The sequence below is a fragment of the Coenobita brevimanus genome, chromosome 14, assembly GCF_032717465.1.
Source record: "Coenobita brevimanus isolate Jiangsu-jjx chromosome 14, ASM3271746v2, whole genome shotgun sequence".
Lineage (NCBI taxonomy): Eukaryota > Metazoa > Arthropoda > Malacostraca > Decapoda > Coenobitidae > Coenobita > Coenobita brevimanus.
Window position 1 is genome coordinate 56336191 of NC_136967.1, and position 16971 is coordinate 56353161.

The 16971-nt window shown below is 44.4% G+C and overlaps 1 protein-coding gene across 1 annotated transcript in view; it reads right to left on the reverse strand.

Moving 5' to 3' along the window:
* The window catches only part of LOC145389727 (protein trachealess-like), a 184914-nt gene that overhangs the window by 15772 nt on the left and 152171 nt on the right, over nucleotides 1–16971 (reverse strand). Inside the window, exon 5 of the mRNA XM_080264925.1 lies at nucleotides 5065–5237. Within this exon, the coding sequence (XP_080121051.1) occupies nucleotides 5065–5237 (173 nt within the window). The remainder of the gene's footprint in view (nucleotides 1–5064; nucleotides 5238–16971) is intronic.

Genomic DNA, 16971 nt, shown 5'->3' on the forward strand with positions numbered 1-16971 from the left:
CTACTTCCAGATCTCTAACCCCATGTTCATCTAAATATGCCGACACCGCAGTACTTCTAATCTCCTGTATCACCACTTTCTCTTGGCAACCTAAACCGCATTCCCTCATGTACCCTTCCACTTCAACCTTCCATCTCGCTGTTGGCCTACCTCTCATCATTCTCCCATCAACTTCACTTCTACATAAGTTTGTTAACTCTTCATTCTCCATACGGTACATACATCAAGTTCCACGACATTCCTCCTGCTTACAACCATTTCATCCACTTCCACTTAGCACTGTCCGCACATTCGTTTCCTTGCCCACCCATCTTTCCATGGGTTGTGTAACTATAAATTTACATGCACTCCTCAAGGAACTCCACATGCAAAACATAATTCCATATGAACTCATTACCCCACACGCACTCCGATAACGCGCCTCTGTTACCGAGTCAGGACCCACTGAGTTCTATCCTACGTCTGTTCACCTCTGATCTATGGTAACGTGGACAGTGTCATGAGTCATCTCGGGTACATACTCCATGTTCCGGGAAAATGGGCCACAGCTAAATTTGAGTAATACATACGATATCAACATGGGTCCATTTCTCAACCATGAAGGAGCTTGGATTACTGATGACCTTAACGGATGAATTATCAGGGAGACCATACCCTCCCTCAGGAAGCTTGTCTCTAAAACCCCTCCCCCTTCCTGAAGTTGTGGCCCAACCCTTCCCCACCCACTCTACGTGCGATGGGCCGGGAGGGGCGGGGCTTAAAAGACAAGTTGTTTGGCGGCGGTTATGTTCACCAGGCCATCAGTACTTATGTCTATGCAGTGGCTGATTATTACCCTCACATTTATAGCTCTTATTATTCACAATTAGTCCCAAATTTACCTTTTGAAGTTCAGTATACTTTCTAAAAGAAGGAAGATGAGGCTGTAGGTCGAGTGCAAGGATGGGGTTGGAGGTGGAGTGCAAGGATGGGGATGGAGGTGGAGTGCAAGGATGGGGATGGAGGTGGAGTGCAAGGATGGGGATGGAGGTGGAGTGCAAGGATGGGGATGGAGGTGGAGTGCCAGGATAGAGATGGAGGTGGAGTATGCAGAAGAGACTCGAGATGGAGTTTGAGGGTGGTTGAAGGTGGAGTGTGAGGAGATAAGACGTGGAGTGTGAGGAGATAAGAAGTGGAGTGTGAGGATGAGATTAGAGGTGGTGTGTGAGGATGAGATTAGAGGTGGAGTGTGAGGATGAGATTAGAGGTGGTGTGTGAGGATGAGATTAGAGGTGGAGTGTGAGGATGAGATTAGAGGTGGAGTGTGAGGATGAGATTAGAGGTGGAGTGTGGAGAAAGAAGGTCACTGTATCCTCCCAATTACTCCTTATTTTCTCCCAACGTCTCCCAGTTCCAGTCTCTCACTCCAACGTTCCTCTCTCTATACCCCCAATTCATCCCTCTCATTCCTCCCACTCCCTCATTCTCTCCCATTCCTCCCACTCCCTCATTCTCTCCCATTCCTCCTACTCCCACTGTCTCCCATTCCTCCCACTCCCATTGTCTTCCATTCCTCCCACTCCCACTGTCTTCCATTCCTTCAACTCCCACTGCCTCCCATATCTCCCACTGCCTCCCATTTCTCCCACTTTCTCCCATTCTTTCTCCTCCCACCCGGTCTTTCTTTTCCTTTCCTTGACTCCCAGTGCTGCTACTCCTGAAATCTCTCCCCTTCGATTCCCTCGCTTCCAAACTCACTCTCTCTCTCTCTCTCTCTCTCTCTCTCTCTCTCTCTCTCTCTCTCCAATACAGAGTAAGAGAGAGAGAGAGAGAGAGAGAGAGAGAGAGAGAGAGATGATGAAGGAGCCGTGCGAAGGGGAGAAGGACTAAGGGGAGAGAAGGAAGGAGGGAAGGGAAGGAGGCACGGAGGGAGAGAGGGAGGAAGAGAGAGGGAGGGAGAGAGGGAGGAGGAGAGAGGGAGGGAGAGAGGGAGGAGGAGAGAGGGAGGGAGAGAGGGAGGAAGAGGGAGGGAGGAGGAGAGAGGGAGGGAGAGAGGGAGGAAGAGGGAGGGAGGAAGAGGGAGGGAGGGAGAGAGAGGGAGGAGTGGGAAGGAGGAAGGAAGAAAGTTTGGGAAGTTGAAGGAAGGTTAGAGAAAAGGGAGAAAGAGAGAAATAGCTACTTGAGAAGAAAGAGAGAGAGAGAGAGAGAGAGAGAGGAGGGGGGGGAAGGGAGGAAGATCGTGTACGGCATCACAAGTAGTCCAGCCCGCAATGCGAACACCGCCTAGCCTCTTTGTCTTCCTCCTCCTCTTCCTTCTCTTCCTCCTCCTCTTCCTTCTCTTCCTCCTCCCCTCCCTCCTTCTCCTCTTGTTCCTCTTCCCCTTCCCTCTCTTCCTCCTACTGTTACTTTCCCTTCCCGTCCTCCTCCTATTCTTTTTCTTTTCTTCCTCCTCCTCCTCCTCCTTCCATCATCGTCGTCTTATCTTCCGTCTCCTCCTCCGGCGTTTTCTTCCTCTTCTTCCTCCTCTCGACTACTCCCTTCCTCCTTCTCCTCCTCTTCTTTCTTCCATCCATACCGTCCATCATCATTTTTCCTCATATACCTCCTAATTCCTCTTCCTTTTTTTTATGCTCCTCATTCTTCGTCCAGGCCATCGATAAATTATGAAGAAGTTTGATAAAGTATGAAAAAAAGTCTAAAATTTACGATAGTTCCCTCCTAAAATAGTTCTCCCTTTGGCCGCCAGGAGGACAAAATCGAAAACGGTGAAATTTGAAAACCCAATCAATATTTACCATGGTACCACCTCTATTTTTGGGTTTATTAACACATACATACATACATTATATATAGAACTACATACATACAGGCATACATACATATAATCATACATGCAAACATTTTCCTACATACATACATACGGTACATCACATACCTAGGCCCCCATACATTCATCCATTAATACATATGTACATAAATAAATAAATACACACACATACAAATACACAGGCCTGCATACATACATAGGCCTCATACATACATACATACACAGGCCTGCTACACATACATACATACATTCCTGAAGTCTGTGTTTTTCCCTCTTTCCCTTCTTGCTCTTGGCGGACGATTTCATCCACCTTACGAGAGATTTAATCAGCTTACAAGAGATTTAATTCAGCTTGAGAGATTTAATTAAGCTTAGGAGAGATTTACTTCAGCTTCAGAGAGATTTCATTCAATAAGGCATGGTAGCGATGGTTCTTATGCTTCCAATATACGTCTATCACTCGTCTCTGACCAAAATACCATTCCTTTACCCTTTCCCAACCATGACCTATTTTTCTAGCGTATTCTTAGTCCCCCGTGACGAATTTAAAGCGACCTGATGAAGACCATGGACAGTAAACACACGATTTAAACATGCATAAAAGGATCCCACTCGACATTTATCATCAGCATTTCTGAACCCTTTATGTGATCACAAATCCAAAACCATTACTTTTAGTTCGGTTATAATGCCCAATCTTCCCATGCTCAACTTTGTATTATCTTGTTCCCGTCTTCTCCCAGGTCCTAAAGACAGAGGAAAAATGAGCTCTTGAAGGTGTACACAATAACTCCCATAATGACTCTTCACAATATTTTCGAGTCAGTCAATTATCTCCGCTCATCTTCCTCCCCTCCATTTTTTTTTTTCCAAATCTCACCCAAACTCCCGAGGATTATCTATACTAACTTTCCAGCAATTTATCCTCATTCCCCTGATACCTAGTTCGCAGCTTGAATCCTCCACTACCTCCATAACTCCCTAAAATTACCCAACTCCCTAAAATTACCAGTGTGAGGTTAAGTTTAATAAATATAGCCTTAAAGCAACAGATATGCCTCTCATCAATCGCTTAGAAATTCTCACCTGCCAATCTTTTCACACCTAAATATCTTTCTTCATGCTCGATAAAACTCTCATTCCAGCTCTTTAATTCACACTACCCTTCCAGCATTCAACTGCAGGAGGTGAAGGACTTTGGGATCTGGAGTGGGAAGGGCAACAATGATGAACAACCGTGGAGAAAAATTCGCCTACTATTTTCACCTCTTCTACTTTATATATCACTTTCCTCTGTTGTCTAATATTCATAAGCCGACAGAGTCATGTTATGTTTCTCTGCTCATACATGATGCTCTCTGATGTGATGCGTGAAGGAGTAAAGTGAGGGACGTGCATTATAATTATGTGAAGTAGACGCAGTGGAACAACAGGCGAGAAACAGGAATAACAGACAGTACCGTTAGCTTCCCGTTTCTTGGCTTCTAGTTCTCCAAGCCCTTCGTTACCCTTATTTCACTCCCTAGCAAGGTCTGGTGACACTGATAATATGCAAAAATAAAAGCTGAATTCGTAATAATTAAATGCTAACTACCCCATTGTTGTCCGTTCCCCTCATTTACATACCTTACCTCTAAAACACCTGCCATACCACCACACCCCTCCCAAACCCCCCAACACACCCCTCACCCCTCCCACATCCCCACACCTCCCTCACCCCTCCCACACCAAGAGAAATGAGAGCGATTCGTTTCCCAAGCAGACCACGAGTTCTTTAGACCAGGGTCCCTCTAAACATAGCCACTTCACACCTAAAACTGAAATAGGAACCTGGATGTTTAAACGGATGGTTGGGTGTCCCTGTCCGTGGAAGTGTTTGTTGGGTGCTTTTCTTGTTAACCTATGAAATTTAATCCTCATCGTTAGTTTCATCTTCTGTCCTACTTTATCACTCTTCCTCTCTCCCCCTATACCCCTGCTCCCACCTGTGAAAAGCGAAGATGGATGGAGACGGTCTCGTATCTAATGTCTATCTATCTATCTATCTATCTGCCTGTCTGTCTGTATCTATCTATCTATCTATCTATCTACCTATATCAATCCTGAGCCATATAATCCTCATCATTAGTTTTACCCACTCCCACATAACAAATCCTTCCCTCTCCCTCATCTTCCTTCATAGCAAATCCCTCCTTCCCTCCCCTTCATCCTTCATCCCAGTACACTCCCTTTTCCCTCCCCTTTCCCCCCCATCCTACCTGCGATAGACCGAGGTAGATAGATACGGTCTCTGAGATGTAGAGGAACCTGCCGTCCGCCGCCAGCGTGAAGGCAAACCCGTCGAGGCTCTGAAGAATGTGGGTGCCCTGGTGTGCCTCGAAGATGTCTAGGGTCATGCCTGAGACGGAGCGAGGCCGGATGTTGCCCCCAGCTGGCGAGAGAGAAAGAAGGGGGTTAACGTAAAGCAGTGTCTACTAAAACAATAACAAGGGTGATGTAAAAAGGATGAATGATAATGATAATAATGATGATGATAGTAATTATGGCAGTACTGGTAATAATAATGATAATAATAATAATAATAATAATAATAATGATAATAATAATAATATTAATGATAATAATAATAATAATAATAATAATAATAATAATAATAATATTCTACCTTCTCCTTGTATACTATAGTGAGTGAGTGAGAGAGAGAGAGAGAGAGAGAGAGAGAGAGAGAGAGAGATCTTAATCATACTTAAATCTTAATCCAATAGCATAACGAAATCCAGGTCTCTTATTGGAACCACTACCCATGCTGAGTCGAATGTACAGTCCAGGTCAATAATCCCTTTACACTATTGGGAATCTCTCTCTCTCTCTCTCTCTCTCTCTCTCTCTCTCTCTCTCTCTCTCTCTCTCTCTCTCAGGTGGTTAGTAAGGGAGAGGTGTTACGAGAAGGCAGGACACAGTAGATGAAACAGTAGAAAGAGTATGATTGTTATGATTGTATGGTGAAGCTCTCCCTCCCTGCATCAGTGATCTCCCTGACCCCCTCCTTCACCATCTACCCTCCCTCACCCCCCTCCCCAGCAGTGCAATCCCCCCCTGACCCCCTCCTGCACAATCTACCCTCCCTCACCCCCCTCCCCAGCAGTGCACATGTTGAACACGTTAAAAAGAACAGCAGAAGTGGAAGTAATGTGCTCCCCTATTCACCCCAGTTCCACTCAGGCACGATAACCTCCTTTCGCTGTCACTCTTTATCCTGTTAGCGTTTAATCCCTTTCTGTTGCCTCTTTATTCACGCTTTCTTTACTGTTTCATGTATTTTCTTCCTCTTTCGCTGGATGAGAAACAGGAACAACAGGAAGCGAGAAAGAGAAATATCACTGCCAAGGACAAAAAGACAGCTGACAACTAAAAGGCAAGGCAAGACAGGATTAAAGGACAAACACAGCCCAGAACAGCGGTAAAGACAGCAATAAGACAGCAATAGACAGCAGGAGACGGGAGGCATAAACAGGACACCGAAGCAGCGAAAACAGTAGAAGCAAAAAGGTGGCCAAGAAAACAGCAGACAGCAATACTGACAGGAGGAGGAAAAGAACAGCAATGAAAGGAAATACAGTACCCTCCCAATATCAGTAAGCAATTAATATTACTCTTCCCTTACGGATTAATACAATATACAGTTTAATATATTTTTTTCATTCCTCCTTTCCCATGAAATTTCCAAGAGAGTTCTTCTACGCTGCACGGTGGTCATTCTCATTTTTTCCTGATGGTTTAGGCTGGAGGGACTGGTGGGCGGGGGTAGGCCATCTTGATTTACTATTATTAACTCATAAAAAAGAAACCACAGTCATACCTTTCTCCGCAAAAAATATATCAATACATAAATAAAAGGACCTGTTGCTGTCTGCTTTCCTCAGTGTTCCTCTGTACTCGTTTAGGAAGTAAAATTAATAAAAGACAGCTGGGAAAAAGACAGCAGCAAAAAGACAGCTCCGAACAGCAGTAAGGGAGTAGAAACAGCAGTAAAGACAGCAACAGGGACAGCAGGAGGAGGGTAACAGCTGCCACACGCGTAAAAGCGACTATAAAGCCAGTTCCCAAAACACTGGTGTGTGTGTGTGTGTGTGTGTGTGTGTGTGTGTGTGTGTGTGTGTGTGTGTGTGTGTGTGTGTGTGTGTGTGTGTGTGTGTGTGTGTGTGTGTGTGTGTGTGTGTGTGTGTGTGTGTGTGTGTGTGTGTGTGTGTGTGTGTGTGTGTGTGTGTGTGTGAGAGAGAGAGAGAGAGAGAGAGAGAGAGAGAGAGAGAGAGAGAGAGAGAGAGAGAGAGAGAGAGAGAGAAACACTGAAAACAGAAAAGAATAACTGCAGGAAGGAAGGAAGGAAGGAAGGAAGGAAGGACGGAAGGAAGGAGGGAAGGACGGAAGGAAGGGAAGGAGAGAGGGAGAGGGAAGGAAGATTTTAAAAGTCGACAGGAAGGACGGACGGATGGAAGAACAGCTGAAAATAAGGAAGGAATGAGCAGAAGGAAGGAAGGAAGGAAGGAAGAATGAAAGGAAGGACGGACGTACTTGAAAAAATGAAGGAAAGATGGAAGGAAGGACAGAAGAAAGGATGGCAGAAAAGAAGGCAGGAAAGGAAGGAAGGACGGACAGAAAGAAAGATCGGAAGGAAGAAAGGACGGACGGAAGGAAAGGTCGGATGGAAGGAAGGAAGAATTAAAAAAGGAACGAGGAACAGAAAGGTATGAAAGGAGAAAGAAATATAAGGCGGGAGGATGGAAGGAAGGAAGGAAGGAAGGAAGCTCTAAGACGGACAGATGATGCCAGCAGCCGACATATTGTGATCCCTTCCATCATTACCATCCTCCTCTCTCTCTCTCTCTTTCTTTCTCTCTCACTCTCTCTCTCATTAACATTATCCTCTCTGACAGCAGTTCCCACTTTCCTCCCTCCTCCCCTCCCTCTCCTCTCCTCCTCTTCCTCCCCTCCAACTCATCTCCTTCTAGTCATCTTCCTCTCACCAAATTTTCTCTTCATTTTCTTTAACTTTCTCACTTCCTTTTTTTCATATCTTTTTTCCCTTTTTCTTTTTACTTTCTCCTCTTCTCTCTCTCTCTCTCTCTCTCTCTCTCTCTCTCTCTCTCTCTCTCTCTCTCTCCCTCCTCCCCTCTCCCTCCCTCCCTCCCTCATTATCATTAATATCTCCCTCCCTTTATTGTTTATTGTCTCCCTCGGCATTTATCACCCATTACGCGTTATTAACACTCGCATCTATCTATCTATCTATGTCTATCTATCTGTCTGTCTATCTATCTATCTATCTGTTACCTGTCTATCAGTATGTTTAATTGTCGAGTATCTACTGAACTAGGCCCTTATGTTTATCTATCTATCTATCTATCTATCTGTCTGTCTGTCTATCTATCTAACTATCTATCTATCTATAACTCGCATCTGACCCTCCAGTTTCTTGTCTGTATTTGCCTGTATCTATCTATCTATCTATCTACCTACATAACCCAAACTGTCTATCTATCCCTTTTCCAATCACAATCTCTCTATATCGTGTCTATTCATGTCTATCTATCTATCTGTCTATCTATCTATCTACCTACCTATCCGCTTGCCTATCTTCAGAAACACATCATCACTTGGCTATGCACTTCAGTTTATCTATCAGTGTAGTTACCTATTTGTATATCTATTTCATCTATCAGTTTTAAATAAAGGTCTCTCCCTAACATCAAGAAATCATTACATCTATTACAGTCCCGCTTCCTGTAAATCTATCTATCTATCTATCAATCAAATATCAATAAATCTATCTACCTACATTGCTCTTTAATTGAGTTCGCATCTGTCAACATCAACTCTCTCTCTCTCTCTCTCTCTCTCTCTCTCACGGTCAAAGATCACGTCCTGTCTCATACTCCTCCCAGCCCCCCCCAACTGCCCCCCCTAACTGCCCCCCCCTGTAATCACTCCTGTTAGGGTAGTTAGCGTCACTCATAACCCCTCTATGACCACTACCCCCTCCCCCTACCCCCCTCCAGTGGTCAGTGGGAGGGGAGGGGAGGGGAGGGGGGAAAAGGGAAAGGAGAGGAGGAGAAAAGGGGAGGGAAGGAGAAAAGGGGAGGGGAGGAGAGTAATATGTAAGGGAGGAAAGAGTAGGGAAAGAGAGGAGAGGGGAGGGGGTGAAAAGGGGAGGGAGAGAAGTTGGAATGTGAAGAGGGGAGGGGAGAAAATGGAGAGAGGGAAGATGGAGTGGGAAGAGGGGAGGGAAGGTGAAAAAGGGGAGGGTGATAGAGGGGAGGGTTAAAGAGGAGAAGGGGAGAGGAGACGGGGAAAGAGGGGAAGAACGGAAGGGGTGAAGAGGGGAGGGGGGAAAGAGGGGAGGGGGAAAGAGGGGAGGGGGGAAAGAAGACAGGGGGGAAATTGGAGAGAGGCAAGAGAGGGGGGAAAAGAGGAGGGAAAGAAAGAGGGGGAAAAGACGAGGGAAAGAAAGAGGGGGGGAGGAGGAGTGGGAAAGAAAGAGGGGGGGAGGAGGAGTGGGAAAAAAAGGGAATGATGAGAGGGGGGAAAGAGGAGGGATGAATGAGGAAAGAGGGATGAAAGAGGGGGGGGAAGAAATGGAGGGAGGAAAATGAGGCGGAGAGGGGAGGCAGAGGGGATGAAAGGGGGAAAAGAGAGAAGGGGAATGAGAAATGAGGGGGAAACGAAAGGAAAATTAGAAGAAAAGGGAAAAGGAGGGGGTGAAACAATAAAAAAAAAAAAAATGGACGGAAAAGGAAAGCAAAGAGAAGGAAAGGAAAGGAGTGGAAAGGAAAGGAATGGAAAGGAAAGGAAAGGAGAGGGAAGGGAAGGGAAGGAAAGGGAAGGGAAGGAAAGGGAAGGGAAGGGAAGGGAAGGGAAGGGAAGGAAAGGGAAGGAAAGGGAAGGGGGAGAAGCATACTGTAGGACGAGGAAATAAGTAAATGAAGCTATAGATGGTATGATATGAAGGAAAAGAAAGGGAGGAGGAAAGGAAGAACAGATCGAATAATGGAGCAAGGAAATGCGACCTGAGTGAAGGGTATGGGAGGGAGGGAAGAACAGACTGAGAAGGGAAGAGAGAGGACTGAAGAGGGAGGGAGGGAGGGAGAAACTGAGGGAGGGAGGGAAGGATGACAATAAGGATTAAGAAGAGGCAAGAAGGAAGGAGTACATTAGATGAAGAGGCGGAGGGCAAATAGGAAGGAAAGAAGGAAGAAGGGAAGGAAGAAAGGAAGGATGGAAAGGAAAAAGTACAAATGACGAAAGAAACCGTGAAAAGAAAGAAGGAATCAGGCAAGAAGGGGGAAAGAAAACACGAGGGATGAAAAGGAAAATGAGAGGAAATAAGGAAAAAAAAAAAGTAAGGACGCAGTACTACAGGAGGGAGATGAAGGAAAAATATTATGACAAAAAATGAAAAAGACGAAAGGAAAACCAAGGATAAAAAAAAAAAAAAAATAAACGGAGGATGGAAGTGGAAGCAAAAAGTAGACCAAAAAAAAAAAAAAAATGATGCTAAACTAGGAAGGACGAAAAATTATGGAAGGAGGGGGGCAGACGGATGCGAAGGAAAATGAAAAATAAAAATAAAAGACTGGGGACGAAGAATTAGCTGGAACGGCATGAGGAAGGAAAAATGCGAATTATAAGATAAAAGACTAAGGAAGAAAGAAATGAAGGGATGAGGGAAGGAAGAGACGTGTAAATGAATGAGTGAAGGAATGGATGAATGGAAGGATGAGTGAAGATATGGACTTATGGATGGCCGGACGGATGAATGAACGAATAGAAGGAAGAGTGAATGGATGGTTGGATGGATGGATGGATGGACGTAATGATACCGGTATAACTGGGTGGCTCCGTTGGCCGTTTCTGCAAATGTCCTTCAACACCTTCCCTATCCCCCGAAAGGCTGGTGGACTGCAGGAGATGGGTAGCCTACTTCATGCATGTTGTCCACCAGACTCATGTTCAGATAAGCCTGGCCCAACAACAACAACAACAACGACAGAGAGAGAGAGAGAGAGAGAGAGAGAGGGAGAGAGAGAGAGAGAGAGAGAGAGAGAGAGAGAGAGAGAGAGAGAGAGAGAGAGGGAGGGAGAGAGAGAGAGAGAGAGAGAGAGAGAGGGAGAGAGAGAGAGAGGGAGAGAGAGAGAGAGAGAGAGAGAGAGAGAGAGAGAGAGAGAGAGAGAGAGAGGACAATAGGACAGACAAACACAGCCATCCCTCCCTCAACCTCCCCATATTGCTCTCATCTGTCTTGCCAGGGAGGGAGGGAAAAGGGAGGTAGGGAGGGAAAAAAGGAGAGAGGGAGGGAGGGAGGGAGAGAGAAATGAGGAGATGTACAAGGAAGCGAGGGAGGAGGAAGTGAAAAAGGAAGGAGGATAAAAAACTTTATTATTAAAAAGAAAGAAGGTTGGAAGGAAGAGGAAGACAAACTGGGATATCTGAGAGAGAGAGAGAGAGAGAGAGAGAGAGAGAGAGAAATAAGAAGCTACACATAATGATGAAGAATGGCTTGAAAAAGAGGGGTTAGGGAGCGAAGGCGAGAATGAAAATAACGTGGAATAAGAGGAAGGATGGAGGGCCAGAAGGAAGGTAGGAAGAGGAATGAAGGCGGGAGGGAAGGAAGGAAGGAAGAAAAATGGGAGGGAGGGAGGGAGAGAGGGAGCAGCAGTCACATTTGTATACGGCATATGAGAGAGGGTCTCCCAATTTGATGGTAGGGCGATAACACTCACTCCACCTACTTTGTGACGCTGAGGAGGCAGTGGGGAGTAAGAGGGAGTGGGGAGTGGGTGGGAGGTGAGTTGGTGGGAATGGGGAGAGTGAGTGGGGAGAGGGGAGTAGGAAGAGAGTTAGGTGAGGTGATGGGCAAGGAGATGTAAAGGCGAAATGCACAAATTATTATCCTTTATCGGGTTATTAATTTCAATCTGTTCTTAACGCCGCCAAACAATTATATTCAACTTTGGAAATATCTCAAATGCACAAGGAATTAAAAAAAAAAGATATGTGCCCCTCCCTGGTTGAAAAATCTGAAGCTAAAAAAAAAAAAAAAAAAGTACTCTGATACAATACAGAATAAAAATTATGTCCTCAGGCTGATGGGGTTGAAAATTACAAAGAAGAAAACATGCAGGTAGATTGAAAGAAGATCGTCAAATATCGGGGCAAATATCGGGACAAATATCGGGGTAAATATCACGAAAATATCTGGGCAAATATCGGAGTAAATATCGGGACAAATATCAAAGTAAATATTGGGGCAAATATCGGGATAAATATCGGGGTAAATATCAGGGCAAATATCGAGGTAAATATCGAGGCAAATATCGAACCGCATTATACGGTAAATGCCTGGGGATTTCTTAACACTTTCTTCATAGCGATTTATTCTACATATTACGCCTCAGTATCCTTTTATATGTTTCTGATTTAACCATGGCGATTTTTGAACGATATAAATAACCTACAATGGAATGTTATAGTAAAATGTAAAATAAATCGAAAAGAAAACATTGCTGCGAAACCTCCTATGCTATTTAAATTACATTCTAGAGTAAATAATGACAGGAAAAGAAGGAAAACGATAAGAGACAAATGAGAATCAGATTAAGGAACAGGGAATGAATTATTGATAACAGGTAATGTATTAGGTCAAATAAGGAGGCAAATAAGATAATGAAGAAACAAAAGACAAATTCAAGACAAAAACAAGTCGGAAAAAATTAACAGCATTCAGGAGACTCACAAATTGTCCGATCGAGGAGGTGGGGATGAGAGGGATAAGAACTAGGAGAGACCACCAAGCTTCACTGGATTACGTTCTGCGCAAGCCGTTTCTCAGTGTGACATGATACGGGTGACGGAAACACGCGGTATGCCAAGAACGAAGCCAAATAAAACTAGCTGTTCATTCTCATCTTATTTTCAAACGTATATAATCGGACAATTTCGTCAGCTTATATTCAACTCCGGTCTCAGGGCCTCGTGTCATTGCTGGATCGGTCATATTACTTTCCGCTCGTTTAGGCCAGAGTAAAACTTGACATACGAACACCTCATTTAACTGGGTCACATTCTTGGCGTAACTGCTCTCACCGTCGCCTAAATCATATATGACACTCAGAAACGCAATGTCCTGTACGTGGCTTAATGAAACGGAGAGTTCTTAAATTTTACTCCCATTTACAAGATCGGACATTTTGCCTCAGTGTATGGGCTGTATAAGATGTCACAAAAAGGTTTCATAACAATTATCCCTAAAAGATTAATTTCACATAACACACCTTAATATTATGCTGTAAGTTATATCACTTTAATACCGACTTAGATTATTACGATGCAAGAATATATTAAACTGACATGTACAAAATAAATCAGAAAGGAAGAGGCGTTGCTACATTTCCAAACCCACGTCAAGTATTACCTAATGTACGATTCCCAGCTCAGTGAAGACGAGACCCCCAACGCAAAAGGGATCTAAGGGCATAAAAGGACCATGCGCAGGCGACGCACTCATTTGCATCGCCTCTGACACCAACAAAAGCGGGAAAGAAAACAGTTAATGAAGCAGAAAATCGGGATCAGCAAAAAGCGGAATAGAAAAGCAAGAAACTGTTAAAAGTTGAAATTCCATCTGTACTTCCACTACCACATTTCTGGATTCTAACAACTCAATTTTTTTAGCTGGATATAAGGCACTGATGACGAAGATGATGATGATTACGACGACATCATCATCATCATCATCACCACCATCACCATCACCATAATCACGAAGACGAGAGAAAAAAAGGCAAATCAGTTCGAATATCATGACGTGTACATTCTTAGTGCCGCAACTTATTTTTTTTTTTCGTTTATCAAAAAGATATTCAAAACTTAACGGCTTACAGTACAGTACAGGTAGCCTTCATTAATCAGACCTCTACCTTAAAATAAGAATAATCGTTTGCAGGCAGAAAGAAGAAAAAAGTAGTATTCAGTATTAAGAAAAAGAAAGTTACGGAGACGCAAAGGACAACAGAGGACCGCACGGAGAGGAGCCAAATGAAAAAGTCGCAGCTAAGAAGGAAAACGCGCATAAAAGACACTCACAAACCAGACAAGAAACCGCATATTTACAATCCATGTCCCTATTTCAGTTTCAGATGCGAACAAGCTGGGTAAGGACACCACTGAATGCATGAACAGAAAATAGGAATGCACTTTGTAACAGGGGAGAACAAAGAATAGAATGTACATCGTAACAGAAGAGAACAGAAAATACGAAAGCACACTGTAACTGAAGGTAAGATTAAAGAAAAAAAAAAAAAGGAGGTTTAGTACGACAGAATGAGGGAGTTTTATATTAAGCAGCCACACGGAAAAAGAAACGGAAAAACAGAGAAATTATAAGAGAAATTGAAAAACAAAAAAATTAATGACGAAACGGAAAAACAGAAAAAAAAAGTGGTACGAAGAAACAAGGAAAAGAATATAGGGGATAAATAAGAAAAAAAAAATCCTAAATATTAAAGCAGATGAGTAAAAAAAAAAGGGGGGGGGGTGGCAAGAAACACAAAAGCTGAAAAAAAAACAAATGAAATGGGAGAACAGAAAAGGAAATCGAGGAGTAACAAGAAGGGAAACGAAAGGAAAAGGAAAGCGTGAAGGAAATGAAAGGGAAGAGTAGCACGAGGAAAGATAAAAAGCACAGGGAAAGGGAAAGGAAAAAATGTAAAATTAAGTGAAAGGAAAAATACAACGGGATGAGAGGAAAGATAAAAGAGAAAAGAAGCAAGGAGGTATGATAAGAGGGACAGGACGACGGAGTAATAGGAGATAAGATAAAAGGAAATCGTATTCTAATAAGAATTGGTAAGATAAAGGAGGTTGGTAGGGTGAGGCGAGGGTGAATCTGGGTAGGATATAGAAGGGTGAGTGGCTCCATCTGTCCGGGGGCGGGGAGGGCGGGGCGGCCTGATGGGGTGTGAAGAAACAATGATAAGCCCAGATGAACCGGGAGGAGGAAGAGGAGAAAGGGGGGAGAAAGGGGGGAGGAAGGGGAGAAAGGGGGGAGAAAGACAGAGCTACATGGATCCACAGACAACACACACAATCCCTTCCAAGTGGCCCGGTGTTAATAATAATCCATCCATCATCTAAGCTCATAATGGTCAAACAGGGCCGTAGGAACCAGAGTCTAGGCTAATCGATATCTCTGTTAATCTTAAGGTCATTTTGTAGGGCCTCATGTTCAGGCTTCTTAAGGTTTTCTACGCCCACATTCACTCATAGATCTTTTCACCCACCTTCATCCGCCACTCTCCCCACATGTCTGAGCCTCCATAACCTTCCCTTACGCATCACATCATCACAACCTTTAATTCCCAGCTGATTCCCACGCATCTCATTCCTTACTCTACCATTTGCACTCACGTCACTCATGCAAGCCCCACACATCCATTTGGTCATCCTCATCTCTACGGTCAAAACAACGCACTTCCTCCCTCTTTACCATTAAGTCCCACGGCCATAAACCAACACTTATCACACAAGCAACATGCAACTTTCCATCAGTGTACAGAAAGTCCCTCAACGTCAAAAGAGGTAACACTTCCCTAAATTTCTTCCATCCAATCTTAACCCTACCATTGTGGCTAGCTTCAGTTCCACCCCACGCCCCCCTTCCACGAGCACCAAGATAAAATTACTCACCACACTTCAAAGGCACATTTACCCTCGCACGTCTACTTCTCTCTCTTTGTCCTCCTTGTACACAGCGCTCAAAGTCTACCACATCCCACAGTCTACCTCTGACGACACTTCAGTCCCTGTGTACCCATTTATTGCAAAGATTATGTAAGAATTAGCTACTCCCAGCATCTTTTCGTCACAACAAATAACCACACACCCTCCGCCACTACGGTACCACCATCTACTTACGCGGTCATCACTTTTATCAACATTCACTCTCCACCCCACTAACTCTCCCTCTTAATGGGCTATATGGCTCTCCCTTCATTTTCTGCAGTCAGCACCAGGTCAGGTTCCATGAGAGCTCAGTCCTGAAGTCAGCCACAGTATCTTAAGCATCATAATAAAAGACACTGAGCTCAGACACAGTTCTAGGTACGATGCAATATATACTGGGAACTCAACACTGTCCACCCTTCACTTTCACTTTGGTAATATTAAGGGAGTGATTTTAGGATACTTCAAGATGAGAGAGTAAACGAGTGGCTCTGTAACATCTCTTAAAAGATATTCGTGTGTGTGTGTGTGTGTGTGTGTGTGTAATATACTCTAAATTCGTAAAGTATATGCATGTATGTATGTCTTTATTAACTTTATATGAGAGAGAGAGAGAGAGAGAGAGAGAGAGAGAGAGAGAGAGAGAGAGAGATCAAGGAGGGGGAGAGGGAGATGAGGAGAGAAGGTAGAGGTCAGCTTGAAAAATGACTACGACTCTTCCATCCAGAGAAGGTAATGAAGGAGGGAGACGTGAGGGAGGGAGGGAAAGAAGGAGGGAGGGAGGGAAAGAAGGAGGGAGGGAGGGAGGGAGGGAGGGAGGGAGGGAGGAAAGAAAACACAGTAAGAGGGTGGGCTGGAACACAGAGGGAGAGAAAGGAGCAGAGAGAAACAGAAAGTGAGAGAGAGAAGAAGAGACAGCGGGAAGGAGGAAGGGAAAGAATACGGGGAAAGGAAAGAAAGAGAATGGAGAGAAAATGAAAGAAAGAGAATGGAGAGAAAATGAAAGAAAAAGAAAGAGAGAGGGAGGAAAGGAAAGGACGAGAGGGTGGGAGGAAAGGAAAGGACGAGAAAGGGAGGAGGGGGGGAAAGGATGAGAGAGGAAGGGAGGAAAGGAAAGGATGTGAGAGGGAGAAAGGAAAGGAAAGGATGAGAGAGGGAGAGAGCAATGGAAAGCATGAGAGAGAAAGGAAAGAGGAGAGAAAGGAAAGAGGAAAGGCAGGCAGGGAAGTACTGGAAGAGGAAGGGAGGGATTGAAGGAGGGAGGGAGGGATTGAAGGAGGGAGGGAGGGATTGAAGGAGGGAGGGAGGGATTGAAGGAGGGAGGGAGGGAAGGAGGGAGGGAGGGAAGGAGGGAGGGATTGAAGGAGGGAGGGAAGGATTTAAAGAAA